This window comes from Oncorhynchus mykiss, chromosome 1, assembly GCF_057628025.1.
Source record: "Oncorhynchus mykiss isolate SJ-2025 chromosome 1, ASM5762802v1, whole genome shotgun sequence".
NCBI lineage: Eukaryota > Metazoa > Chordata > Actinopteri > Salmoniformes > Salmonidae > Oncorhynchus > Oncorhynchus mykiss.
The window spans coordinates 88,397,684-88,413,471 of record NC_143022.1 but is presented as its reverse complement, the minus strand read 5'-3'; the positions used below and the strand labels follow the sequence as shown (position 1 = coordinate 88,413,471).

The window sequence follows — 15,788 nt, the reverse complement described above, 5'->3', positions numbered from 1 at the left end:
TGAGTCTCATATGCCACCTAGTGGCCTGGGAATGATATGATATTATTTCAGATTCTTGCATCCTGAAATGAAATGTGAGTGTAAAATGGAGTCCAAATACCTGCTTCTAGCTGACTACAGTGATGTCATTTTAACAGGATCAAAGGGGGATCAGGTAGACAGAGATGAAGACCTGGTGACACTACGCAGCAAAGATACCCTGGGACAGGTAAGACCCCTATCTTCTTCTTCCTCGTCCTCCTTTCTCAGGATACTCCATGTTTCCTCTCCTTCCATCTCTTATTACTTTCATAAACTCACTCTCTCTTTGTATTGCAGATCCTGAAGTCAAGATCCCATTGCGTGGACCGCCACAGCCAGAGCCTGGATGACGTTCGCCTCTTCCCCCCTCCCGCCCCCCTCGGCACGACTCTACCCCCTGACTCCTCCCACAGCTACACCTTTGGCCTGCCCCTCCCGGACTCCCAGAGTGATGCTAAGAGCCCCCCAGGGTGTAACAACGGAGGCTACTACCTCCCCCTCCACTGCCCGGCTAAGGGCACCTTCTATGGACACAGGTCTATGAACTGCCTGTCTCTGGATCTACTGGGAGACGAACAGCTGTTGGAGTTCATACTGTAGAACAACACAGAGGACCAATGTCCTTCTTCAAGCCTATTCTCTACCCACATCTCCCTCCAATGAAACTGTAGGATACAGGGGAGTGGCTGCATGCAGCTAGAGTTCTAACTGTAGAACAACACAGAGGACCAATGTCCTTCTTCAAGCCTATTCTCTACCCACATCCCCCTCCAATGAAACTGTAGGATACAGGGGAGTGGCTGCATGCAGCTAGAGTTCTAACTGTAGAACGTAATGTTTTTACACTACCGGGCTGAACTGTACTGGCCTGGTCACATCAAGGACCATGGAGGGCCCTCTTCATGCCTGTGTTCTACTGTATGACTCAGATACAGGGGAGAGGCTGCACAGAGATGTTGGAGGACTTTATGCACCTTTTTAAGAGGATTGATTGGTATTGGTAGCATTCATTGTGAAACGGAAGGAGGTCATCACCTTCAATAATCATCCCAATACAGACCATACTCTACATATTTATTGAACATGTTTGACACTATTTTTGTTTTACCTTTTGTAGATACTTTGTACATAATTGTCTTATATTTTCAACTATTTTACTATATTTTTTTACTTTGAGGTACTAACACATTGTAACCATTTCAATAACTGTAAATATAGGGGTGAACATTGCATTTCTTCAGTTTCTTAATTGGTGTTTGTGTGAATCGTGGTTTGAACCAGGAGTATCTCTAGAAGTACTCTATGGTCTATTGTGAAGAGCAAAGGACTTTACTGCACGTTGACATCCTGTGTAAATTTAAATGTATCATCATTACATTATTAAAAATAACCAACAGCATTTTTAATCTTATGTTTTGCTTTTGTTTCCCTTGTATGTCAGTTTTTAAAAAATATATATATTTTTTTCCATTTTCCAATTAAGAACATTCAAAACAAAAGTGAGAAGATATTAGACAACGATAGTTTGTCTATAAAAAAAGAATGCTCTGAAATGAACATCACATATACAAGATTGTATTTTGTCGCGATAATGTTTGATGATATTTACAAGTCTGCCATAGCTGCCACAATGTTTGTCCTTTTTTTTTAAATACAAAACTCAAAAAATGAAATTGTAAAAAACAGTTCAACATGCTTGCACTGCTTGTCAATATTCCATTTCTATTAATTATATTTCTAAATGTTTTCTTTCTATACTAATGTTTTTACTTTCTCTCTAAGTAGAGCAGCACATTATGAGCTATTTCTGTGTCTTCATGCATACACTGGAATGATTATATAAATAAAGCAATGACAAAGAATCTCTCTGTATGTTGCTCAAAGCACATATTGGGGTCAAATCAAATGTTATTGGTCACCTACACATGTTTAGCAGATGTTATCGAAGGGTGTAGTGAAATGCTTGTGTTCCTAGTTCCAACAGTGCAGTAATATCTAAAAATTCACAACAATACACACATCAGTTCTCTTTTATATTGGTCCATTACCTCTTTGTTACTATAGTGTGTAATTGGTGCACTTTGGATTAGATACAATAAACCTAAATACTGATCTCTTTTTTGATACAATACAGTCAATGGCAGTGGTATTCAAAGTCGGTTGCGACCCCTAGTGGGGTTGAGGGGGAACTGCAGTGGTGTCGCCAAACAAACATTAAAGAGTATGGATTATTGTATGGGACAATATACGTTTTTGAGAAAGACATTTAGAAAAATTAATTTGATGAAATGTATTTATTGGTTTCTTTTCATTTTGATAAGAGAAATGTTATGAATTTAAGGTTATTTGATGTAAAATTATTTGGCGTGGGGTGATGTTCCCGCTGAAAAAGTTTGAACGCCACTGGTCTATGGAATGATCTTCATACTACTCCAAGGAAATATTGACCTTTTTCCAGTTTATTTGCCAGTTATTGAACGTTTTTGTTGATTTACTCAAGAACAGTCTCCTTCCAATGAAAGGCATAACTATTGTAGTGACTGGTAGTAGAAACAAATACAACAGGTGAGTTATAGTGGTGTCTATTGGTGCATTATGTGTTCTATTGGTGCATTATGTGTTCTATTGGTGCATTATGTGTTCTATTGGTGCATTATGTGTTCTATTGGTGTATATTGTTATATGCATTGATGCTGAAAAGTATCTCCTGATCCACTGAATCTCAACAGATCACATGAGCTTCATATGTGACCCATGCATTTACTGCTACTCCTGAAATTGCCCTTCCTCTCAACCACCCAACACAATCAGTCTGATGTCCTGCCTCAACCACCCAACACAATCAGTCTGATGTCCTGCCTCAACACAATCAGTCTGATGTCCTGCCTCAACCACCCAACACAATCAGTCTGATGTCCTGCCTCAACCACCCAACACAATCAGTCTGATGTCCTGCCTCAACCACCCAACACAATCAGTCTGATGTCCTGCCTCAACCACCCAACACAATCAGTCTGATGTCCTGCCTCAACCACCCAACACAATCAGTCTGATGTCCTGCCTCAACCACCCAATACAATCAGTCTGATGTCCTGCCTCAACCACCCAACACAATCAGTCTGATGTCCTGCCTCAACCACCCAACACAATCAGTCTGATGTCCTGCCTCAACCACCCAACACAATCAGTCTGATGTCCTGCCTCAACCACCCAACACAATCAGTCTGATGTCCTGCCTCAACCACCCAACACAATCAGTCTGATGTCCTGCCTCAACCACCCAACACAATCAGTCTGATGTCCTGCCTCAACCACCCAACACAATCAGTCTGATGTCCTGCCTCAACCACCCAACATGATCAGTCTGATGTCCTGCCTCAACCACCCAACACAATCAGTCTGATGTCCTGCCTCAACCACCCAACACAATCAGTCTGACTGTCCTGCCTCAACCACCTAACACAATCAGTCTGATGTCCTGCCTCAACACAATCAGTCTGATGTCCTGCCTCAACCACCCAACACAATCAGTCTGATGTCCTGCCTCAACCACCCAACACAGTCTGACTGTCCTGCCTCAACCACCTAACACAATCAGTCTGATGTCCTGCCTCAACCACCCAACACAATCAGTCTGTCCTGCCTCAACCACCTAACACAATCAGTCTGATGTCCTGCCTCAACCACCCAACACAATCAGTCTGTCCTGCCTCAACCACCTAACACAATCAGTCTGATGTCCTGCCTCAACCACCCAACACAATCAGTCTGATGTCCTGCCTCAACCACCCAACACAATCAGTCTGATGTCCTGCCTCAACCACCCAACACAATCAGTCTGATGTCCTGCCTCAACCACCTAACACAATCAGTCTGATGTCCTGCCTCAACCACCCAGCACAATCAGTCTGATGTCCTGCCTCAACCACCCAACACAGTCTGTCCTGCCTCAACCACCCAACACAATCAGTCTGATGTCCTGCCTCAACCACCCAACACAGTCTGTCCTGCCTCAACCACCCAACACAATCAGTCTGATGTCCTGCCTCAACCACCCAACACAATCAGTCTGATGTCCTGCCTCAACCACCCAACACAATCAGTCTGTCCTGCCTCAACCACCCAACACAATCAGTCTGATGTCCTGCCTCAACCACCTAACACAATCAGTCTGATGTCCTGCCTCAACCACCCAACACAACCAGTCTGATGTCCTGCCTCAACCACCCAACACAGTCTGTCCTGCCTCAACCACCCAACACAATCAGTCTGATGTCCTGCCTCAACCACCCAACACAATCAGTCTGATGTCCTGCCTCAACCACCCAACACAGTCTGTCCTGCCTCAACCACCCAACACAATCAGTCTGATGTCCTGCCTCAACCACCCAACACAGTCTGTCCTGCCTCAACCACCTAACACAATCAGTCTGATGTCCTGCCTCAACCACCCAACACAGTCTGTCCTGCCTCAACCACCCAACACAATCAGTCTGATGTCCTGCCTCAACCACCCAACACAATCAGTCTGATGTCCTGCCTCAACCACCCAAGACAATCAGTCTGATGTCCTGCCTCAACCACCCAACACAGTCTGTCCTGCCTCAACCACCCAACACAATCAGTCTGACTGTCCTGCCTCAACCACCCAAGACAATAAGTTTGATGTCCTGCCTCAACCACCCAACACAGTCTGTCCTGCATCAACCACCCAACACAATCAGTCTGACTGTCCTGCCTCAACCACCCAACACAATCAGTCTGATGTCCTGCCTCAACCACTCAACACAATCAGTCTGATGTCCTGCCTCAACCACCCAACACAATCAGTATGATGTCCTGCCTCAACCACCCAACACAATCAGTCTGATGTCCTGCCTCAACCACCCAACACAATCAGTCTGATGTCCTGCCTCAACCACTCAACACAATCAGTCTGATGTCCTGCCTCAACCACCCAACACAGTCTGTCCTGCCTCAACCACCCAACACAATCAGTCTGATGTCCTGCCTCAACCACCCAACACAATCAGTCTGATGTCCTGCCTCAACCACCCAACACAATCAGTCTGATGTCCTGCCTCAACCACCCAACACAATCAGTCTGATGTCCTGCCTCAACCACCTAACACAATCAGTCTGATGTCCTGCCTCAACCACCCAGCACAATCAGTCTGATGTCCTGCCTCAACCACCCAACACAGTCTGTCCTGCCTCAACCACCCAACACAATCAGTCTGATGTCCTGCCTCAACCACCCAACACAGTCTGTCCTGCCTCAACCACCCAACACAATCAGTCTGATGTCCTGCCTCAACCACCCAACACAATCAGTCTGATGTCCTGCCTCAACCACCCAACACAATCAGTCTGTCCTGCCTCAACCACCCAACACAATCAGTCTGATGTCCTGCCTCAACCACCCAACACAATCAGTCTGATGTCCTGCCTCAACCACCCAACACAATCAGTCTGATGTCCTGCCTCAACCACCCAACACAATCAGTCTGATGTCCTGCCTCAACCACCCAACACAGTCTGTCCTGCCTCAACCACCCAACACAATCAGTCTGATGTCCTGCCTCAACCACCCAACACAATCAGTCTGATGTCCTGCCTCAACCACCCAACACAATCAGTCTGATGTCCTGCCTCAACCACCTAACACAATCAGTCTGATGTCCTGCCTCAACCACCCAACACAATCAGTCTGATGTCCTGCCTCAACCACCCAACACAATCAGTCTGATGTCCTGCCTCAACCACCCAACACAATCAGTCTGATGTCCTGCCTCAACCACCCAACATAATCAGTCTGACTGTCCTGCCTCAACCACCCAACACAATCAGTCTGATGTCCTGCCTCAACCACTCAACACAATCAGTCTGATGTCCTGCCTCAACCACCCAACACAGTCTGTCCTGCCTCAACCACCCAACACAATCAGTCTGACTGTCCTGCCTCAACCACCTAACACAATCAGTCTGATGTCCTGCCTCAACCACCCAACACAATCAGTCTGATGTCCTGCCTCAACCACCCAACACAATCAGTCTGACTGTCCTGCCTCAACCACCTAACACAATCAGTCTGATGTCCTGCCTCAACCACCCAACACAATCAGTCTGATGTCCTGCCTCAACCACCCAACACAATCAGTCTAATGTCCTGCCTCAACCACCCAACACAATCAGTCTGATGTCCTGCCTCAACCACCCAACACAATCAGTCTGATGTCCTGCCTCAACCACCCAACACAATCAGTCTGATGTCCTGCCTCAACCACCCAACACAATCAGTCTGATGTCCTGCCTCAACCACCCAACACAATCAGTCTGTCCTGCCTCAACCACCCAACACAATCAGTCTGATGTCCTGCCTCAACCACCCAACACAATCAGTCTGATGTCCTGCCTCAACCACCCAACACAATCAGTCTGATGTCCTGCCTCAACCACTCAACACAATCAGTCTGATGTCCTGCCTCAACCACCCAACACAGTCTGTCCTGCCTCAACCACCCAACACAATCAGTCTGACTGTCCTGCCTCAACCACCCAACACAATCAGTCTGTCCTGCCTCAACCACCCAACACAATCAGTCTGATGTCCTGCCTCAACCACCCAACACAATCAGTCTGACTGTCCTGCCTCAACCACCCAACACAATCAGTCTGATGTCCTGCCTCAACCACCCAACACAATCAGTCTGATGTCCTGCCTCAACCACCCAACACAATCAGTCTGATGTCCTGCCTCAACCACTCAACATAATCAGTCTGATGTCCTGCCTCAACCACCCAACACAATCAGTCTGACGTCCTGCCTCAACCACCCAACACAATCAGTCTGATGTCCTGCCTCAACCACCCAACACAATCAGTCTGATGTCCTGCCTCAACCACCCAACACAATCAGTCTGATGTCCTGCCTCAACCACCTAACACAATCAGTCTGATGTCCTGCCTCAACCACTCAACATAATCAGTCTGATGTCCTGCCTCAACCACTCAACACAATCAGTCTGATGTCCTGCCTCAACCACTCAACACAATCAGTCTGACTGTCCTGCCTCAACCACCCAACACAATCAGTCTGATGTCCTGCCTCAACCACCCAACACAATCAGTCTGATGTCCTGCCTCAACCACCCAACATAATCAGTCTGATGTCCTGCCTCAACCACCCAATCAGTCTGATGTCCTGCCTCAACCACTCAACACAATCAGTCTGACTGTCCTGCCTCAACCACCCAACACAATCAGTCTGATGTCCTGCCTCAACCACCCAACGTAATCAGTCTGATGTCCTGCCTCAACCACCCAACACAGTCTGTCCTGCCTCAACCACCCAACACAATCAGTCTGACTGTCCTGCCTCAACCACCCAACACAGTCTGTCCTGCCTCAACCACCCAACACAATCAGTCTGATGTCCTGCCTCAACCACCCAACACAGTCTGTCCTGCCTCAACCACCTAACACAATCAGTCTGATGTCCTGCCTCAACCACCCAACACAGTCTGTCCTGCCTCAACCACCCAACACAATCAGTCTGATGTCCTGCCTCAACCACCCAACACAATCAGTCTGATGTCCTGCCTCAACCACCCAAGACAATCAGTCTGATGTCCTGCCTCAACCACCCAACACAGTCTGTCCTGCCTCAACCACCCAACACAATCAGTCTGACTGTCCTGCCTCAACCACCCAAGACAATAAGTCTGATGTCCTGCCTCAACCACCCAACACAGTCTGTCCTGCATCAACCACCCAACACAATCAGTCTGACTGTCCTGCCTCAACCACCCAACACAATCAGTCTGATGTCCTGCCTCAACCACTCAACACAATCAGTCTGATGTCCTGCCTCAACCACCCAACACAATCAGTATGATGTCCTGCCTCAACCACCCAACACAATCAGTCTGATGTCCTGCCTCAACCACCCAACACAATCAGTCTGATGTCCTGCCTCAACCACTCAACACAATCAGTCTGATGTCCTGCCTCAACCACCCAACACAGTCTGTCCTGCCTCAACCACCCAACACAATCAGTCTGACTGTCCTGCCTCAACCACCTAACACAATCAGTCTGATGTCCTGCCTCAACCACCCAACACAATCAGTCTGATGTCCTGCCTCAACCACCCAACACAATCAGTCTGATGTCCTGCCTCAACCACCCAACACAATCAGTCTGATGTCCTGCCTCAACCACCCAACACAATCAGTCTGATGTCCTGCCTCAACCACCCAATACAATCAGTCTGATGTCCTGCCTCAACCACCCAACACAATCAGTCTGATGTCCTGCCTCAACCACCCAACACAATCAGTCTGATGTCCTGCCTCAACCACCCAACACAATCAGTCTGATGTCCTGCCTCAACCACCCAACACAATCAGTCTGATGTCCTGCCTCAACCACCTAACACAATCAGTCTGATGTCCTGCCTCAACACAATCAGTCTGATGTCCTGCCTCAACCACCCAACACAATCAGTCTGATGTCCTGCCTCAACCACCCAACACAATCAGTCTGACTGTCCTGCCTCAACCACCTAACACAATCAGTCTGATGTCCTGCCTCAACCACCCAACACAATCAGTCTGTCCTGCCTCAACCACCTAACACAATCAGTCTGATGTCCTGCCTCAACCACCCAACACAATCAGTCTGATGTCCTGCCTCAACCACCCAACACAATCAGTCTGATGTCCTGCCTCAACCACCCAACACAATCAGTCTGATGTCCTGCCTCAACCACCTAACACAATCAGTCTGATGTCCTGCCTCAACCACCCAGCACAATCAGTCTGATGTCCTGCCTCAACCACCCAACACAGTCTGTCCTGCCTCAACCACCCAACACAATCAGTCTGATGTCCTGCCTCAACCACCCAACACAGTCTGTCCTGCCTCAACCACCCAACACAATCAGTCTGATGTCCTGCCTCAACCACCCAACACAATCAGTCTGATGTCCTGCCTCAACCACCCAACACAATCAGTCTGTCCTGCCTCAACCACCCAACACAATCAGTCTGATGTCCTGCCTCAACCACCTAACACAATCAGTCTGATGTCCTGCCTCAACCACCCAACACAATCAGTCTGATGTCCTGCCTCAACCACCCAACACAGTCTGTCCTGCCTCAACCACCCAACACAATCAGTCTGATGTCCTGCCTCAACCACCCAACACAATCAGTCTGATGTCCTGCCTCAACCACCCAACACAGTCTGTCCTGCCTCAACCACCCAACACAATCAGTCTGATGTCCTGCCTCAACCACCCAACACAGTCTGTCCTGCCTCAACCACCTAACACAATCAGTCTGATGTCCTGCCTCAACCACCCAACACAGTCTGTCCTGCCTCAACCACCCAACACAATCAGTCTGATGTCCTGCCTCAACCACCCAACACAATCAGTCTGATGTCCTGCCTCAACCACCCAACACAATCAGTCTGATGTCCTGCCTCAACCACCTAACACAATCAGTCTGATGTCCTGCCTCAACCACCCAACACAATCAGTCTGATGTCCTGCCTCAACCACCCAACACAATCAGTCTGATGTCCTGCCTCAACCACCCAACACAATCAGTCTGACTGTCCTGCCTCAACCACCCAACACAATCAGTCTGACTGTCCTGCCTCAACCACCCAACACAATCAGTCTGATGTCCTGCCTCAACCACCCAACACAGTCTGTCCTGCCTCAACCACCCAACACAATCAGTCTGACTGTCCTGCCTCAACCACCTAACACAATCAGTCTGATGTCCTGCCTCAACCACCCAACACAATCAGTCTGATGTCCTGCCTCAACCACCCAACACAATCAGTCTGACTGTCCTGCCTCAACCACCTAACACAATCAGTCTGATGTCCTGCCTCAACCACCCAACACAATCAGTCTGATGTCCTGCCTCAACCACCCAACACAATCAGTCTAATGTCCTGCCTCAACCACCCAACACAATCAGTCTGATGTCCTGCCTCAACCACCCAACACAATCAGTCTGATGTCCTGCCTCAACCACCCAACACAATCAGTCTGATGTCCTGCCTCAACCACCCAACACAATCAGTCTGATGTCCTGCCTCAACCACCCAACACAATCAGTCTGTCCTGCCTCAACCACCCAACACAATCAGTCTGATGTCCTGCCTCAACCACCCAACACAATCAGTCTGATGTCCTGCCTCAACCACCCAACACAATCAGTCTGATGTCCTGCCTCAACCACTCAACACAATCAGTCTGATGTCCTGCCTCAACCACCCAACACAGTCTGTCCTGCCTCAACCACCCAACACAATCAGTCTGACTGTCCTGCCTCAACCACCCAACACAATCAGTCTGTCCTGCCTCAACCACCCAACACAATCAGTCTGACTGTCCTGCGTCAACCACCTAACACAATCAGTCTGATGTCCTGCCTCAACCACCCAACACAATCAGTCTGATGTCCTGCCTCAACCACCCAACACAATCAGTCTGATGTCCTGCCTCAACCACCTAACACAATCAGTCTGATGTCCTGCCTCAACCACTCAACATAATCAGTCTGATGTCCTGCCTCAACCACTCAACACAATCAGTCTGATGTCCTGCCTCAACCACTCAACACAATCAGTCTGACTGTCCTGCCTCAACCACCCAACACAATCAGTCTGATGTCCTGCCTCAACCACCCAACACAATCAGTCTGATGTCCTGCCTCAACCACCCAACATAATCAGTCTGATGTCCTGCCTCAACCACCCAATCAGTCTGATGTCCTGCCTCAACCACTCAACACAATCAGTCTGACTGTCCTGCCTCAACCACCCAACACAATCAGTCTGATGTCCTGCCTCAACCACCCAACATAATCAGTCTGATGTCCTGCCTCAACCACCCAACACAGTCTGTCCTGCCTCAACCACCCAACACAATCAGTCTGACTGTCCTGCCTCAACCACCCAACACAGTCTGTCCTGCCTCAACCACCCAACACAATCAGTCTGATGTCCTGCCTCAACCACCCAACACAGTCTGTCCTGCCTCAACCACCCAACACAATCAGTCTGACTGTCCTGCCTCAACCACCCAACACAGTCTGTCCTGCCTCAACCACCCAACACAATCAGTCTGACTGTCCTGCCTCAACCACCCAACACAGTCTGTCCTGCCTCAACCACCCAACACAATCAGTCTGATGTCCTGCCTCAACCACCCAACACAATCAGTCTGATGTCCTGCCTCAACCACCCAACACAATCAGTCTGTCCTGCCTCAACCACCCAACACAATCAGTCTGATGTCCTGCCTCAACCACCTAACACAATCAGTCTGATGTCCTGCCTCAACCACCCAACACAATCAGTCTGATGTCCTGCCTCAACCACCCAACACAGTCTGTCCTGCCTCAACCACCCAACACAATCAGTCTGATGTCCTGCCTCAACCACCCAACACAATCAGTCTGATGTCCTGCCTCAACCACCCAACACAGTCTGTCCTGCCTCAACCACCCAACACAATCAGTCTGATGTCCTGCCTCAACCACCCAACACAGTCTGTCCTGCCTCAACCACCTAACACAATCAGTCTGATGTCCTGCCTCAACCACCCAACACAGTCTGTCCTGCCTCAACCACCCAACACAATCAGTCTGATGTCCTGCCTCAACCACCCAACACAATCAGTCTGATGTCCTGCCTCAACCACCCAACACAATCAGTCTGATGTCCTGCCTCAACCACCTAACACAATCAGTCTGATGTCCTGCCTCAACCACCCAACACAATCAGTCTGATGTCCTGCCTCAACCACCCAACACAATCAGTCTGATGTCCTGCCTCAACCACCCAACACAATCAGTCTGATGTCCTGCCTCAACCACCCAACATAATCAGTCTGACTGTCCTGCCTCAACCACCCAACACAATCAGTCTGATGTCCTGCCTCAACCACTCAACACAATCAGTCTGATGTCCTGCCTCAACCACCCAACACAGTCTGTCCTGCCTCAACCACCCAACACAATCAGTCTGACTGTCCTGCCTCAACCACCTAACACAATCAGTCTGATGTCCTGCCTCAACCACCCAACACAATCAGTCTGATGTCCTGCCTCAACCACCCAACACAATCAGTCTGACTGTCCTGCCTCAACCACCTAACACAATCAGTCTGATGTCCTGCCTCAACCACCCAACACAATCAGTCTGATGTCCTGCCTCAACCACCCAACACAATCAGTCTGATGTCCTGCCTCAACCACCCAACACAATCAGTCTAATGTCCTGCCTCAACCACCCAACACAATCAGTCTGATGTCCTGCCTCAACCACCCAACACAATCAGTCTGATGTCCTGCCTCAACCACCCAACACAATCAGTCTGATGTCCTGCCTCAACCACCCAACACAATCAGTCTGATGTCCTGCCTCAACCACCCAACACAATCAGTCTGTCCTGCCTCAACCACCCAACACAATCAGTCTGATGTCCTGCCTCAACCACCCAACACAATCAGTCTGATGTCCTGCCTCAACCACCCAACACAATCAGTCTGATGTCCTGCCTCAACCACTCAACACAATCAGTCTGATGTCCTGCCTCAACCACCCAACACAATCAGTCTGTCCTGCCTCAACCACCCAACACAATCAGTCTGACTGTCCTGCCTCAACCACCCAACACAATCAGTCTGTCCTGCCTCAACCACCCAACACAATCAGTCTGATGTCCTGCCTCAACCACCCAACACAATCAGTCTGATGTCCTGCCTCAACCACCCAACATAATCAGTCTGATGTCCTGCCTCAACCACTCAACATAATCAGTCTGATGTCCTGCCTCAACCACCCAACACAATCAGTCTGATGTCCTGCCTCAACCACCCAACACAATCAGTCTGATGTCCTGCCTCAACCACCCAACACAATCAGTCTGACGTCCTGCCTCAACCACCCAACACAATCAGTCTGATGTCCTGCCTCAACCACCCAACACAATCAGTCTGATGTCCTGCCTCAACCACCCAACACAATCAGTCTGATGTCCTGCCTCAACCACCCAACACAATCAGTCTGATGTCCTGCCTCAACCACTCAACATAATCAGTCTGATGTCCTGCCTCAACCACCCAACACAATCAGTCTGACGTCCTGCCTCAACCACCCAACACAATCAGTCTGATGTCCTGCCTCAACCACCCAACACAATCAGTCTGATGTCCTGCCTCAACCACCCAACACAATCAGTCTGATGTCCTGCCTCAACCACCTAACACAATCAGTCTGATGTCCTGCCTCAACCACTCAACATAATCAGTCTGATGTCCTGCCTCAACCACTCAACACAATCAGTCTGATGTCCTGCCTCAACCACTCAACACAATCAGTCTGACTGTCCTGCCTCAACCACCCAACACAATCAGTCTGATGTCCTGCCTCAACCACCCAACACAATCAGTCTGATGTCCTGCCTCAACCACCCAACATAATCAGTCTGATGTCCTGCCTCAACCACCCAATCAGTCTGATGTCCTGCCTCAACCACTCAACACAATCAGTCTGACTGTCCTGCCTCAACCACCCAACACAATCAGTCTGATGTCCTGCCTCAACCACCCAACATAATCAGTCTGATGTCCTGCCTCAACCACCCAACACAGTCTGTCCTGCCTCAACCACCCAACACAATCAGTCTGACTGTCCTGCCTCAACCACCCAACACAGTCTGTCCTGCCTCAACCACCCAACACAATCAGTCTGATGTCCTGCCTCAACCACCCAACACAGTCTGTCCTGCCTCAACCACCCAACACAATCAGTCTGACTGTCCTGCCTCAACCACCCAACACAGTCTGTCCTGCCTCAACCACCCAACACAATCAGTCTGACTGTCCTGCCTCAACCACCCAACACAGTCTGTCCTGCCTCAACCACCCAACACAATCAGTCTGACTGTCCTGCCTCAACCACCCAACACAGTCTGTCCTGCCTCAACCACCCAACACAATCAGTCTGACTGTCCTGCCTCAACCACCCAACACAGTCTGTCCTGCCTCAACCACCCAACACAATCAGTCTGACTGTCCTGCCTCAACCACCCAACACAGTCTGTCCTGCCTCAACCACCCAACACAATCAGTCTGATGTCCTGCCTCAACCACCCAACACAGTCTGTCCTGCCTCAACCACCCAACACAATCAGTCTGACTGTCCTGCCTCAACCACCTAACACAATCAGTCTGATGTCCTGCCTCAACCACCCAACACAATCAGTCTGATGTCCTGCCTCAACCACCTAACACAATCAGTCTGATGTCCTGCCTCAACCACTCAACATAATCAGTCTGATGTCCTGCCTCAACCACTCAACACAATCAGTCTGATGTCCTGCCTCAACCACTCAACACAATCAGTCTGACTGTCCTGCCTCAACCACCCAACACAATCAGTCTGATGTCCTGCCTCAACCACCCAACACAATCAGTCTGATGTCCTGCCTCAACCACCCAACATAATCAGTCTGATGTCCTGCCTCAACCACCCAATCAGTCTGATGTCCTGCCTCAACCACTCAACACAATCAGTCTGACTGTCCTGCCTCAACCACCCAACACAATCAGTCTGATGTCCTGCCTCAACCACCCAACATAATCAGTCTGATGTCCTGCCTCAACCACCCAACACAGTCTGTCCTGCCTCAACCACCCAACACAATCAGTCTGACTGTCCTGCCTCAACCACCCAACACAGTCTGTCCTGCCTCAACCACCCAACACAATCAGTCTGATGTCCTGCCTCAACCACCCAACACAGTCTGTCCTGCCTCAACCACCCAACACAATCAGTCTGACTGTCCTGCCTCAACCACCCAACACAGTCTGTCCTGCCTCAACCACCCAACACAATCAGTCTGACTGTCCTGCCTCAACCACCCAACACAGTCTGTCCTGCCTCAACCACCCAACACAATCAGTCTGACTGTCCTGCCTCAACCACCCAACACAGTCTGTCCTGCCTCAACCACCCAACACAATCAGTCTGACTGTCCTGCCTCAACCACCCAACACAGTCTGTCCTGCCTCAACCACCCAACACAATCAGTCTGACTGTCCTGCCTCAACCACCCAACACAGTCTGTCCTGCCTCAACCACCCAACACAATCAGTCTGATGTCCTGCCTCAACCACCCAACACAGTCTGTCCTGCCTCAACCACCCAACACAATCAGTCTGACTGTCCTGCCTCAACCACCTAACACAATCAGTCTGATGTCCTGCCTCAACCACCCAACACAATCAGTCTGATGTCCTGCCTCAACCACCCAACACAATCAGTCTGATGTCCTGCCTCAACCACCCAACACAATCAGTCTGATGTCCTGCCTCAACCACCCAACACAATCAGTCTGATGTCCTGCCTCAACCACTCAACACAATCAGTCTGATGTCCTGCCTCAACCACCCAACATAATCAGTCTGATGTCCTGCCTCAACCACCCAACATAATCAGTCTGATGTCCTGCCTCAACCACCCAACACAATCAGTCTGATGTCCTGCCTCAACCACCCAACACAATCAGTCTGACTGTCCTGCCTCAACCACCCAACACAATCAGTCTGATGTCCTGCCTCAACCACCCAACACAATCAGTCTGATGTCCTGCCTCAACCACCCAACACAATCAGTCTGATGTCCTGCCTCAACCACCCAACACAATCAGTCTGATGTCCTGCCTCAACCACTCA

General features: G+C 49.4%; 1 protein-coding gene across 2 annotated transcripts in view; it reads left to right on the top strand.

Annotated features, from left to right (window-relative positions):
• LOC110510599 (FERM domain-containing protein 6) overlaps positions 1-1,883 on the top strand; it is a 37,363-nt gene extending 35,480 nt beyond the window's left edge. For both annotated transcript variants that reach the window (XM_090183945.1, XM_090183953.1), the window contains 2 exons: positions 138-208; positions 319-1,883. In XM_090183945.1, the coding sequence (XP_090040071.1) occupies positions 138-208; positions 319-621 (374 nt within the window). In that variant the 3' untranslated portion in view covers positions 622-1,883. The remainder of the gene's footprint in view (positions 1-137; positions 209-318) is intronic.
• Positions 1,884-15,788: the final 13,905 nt, after the last annotated feature.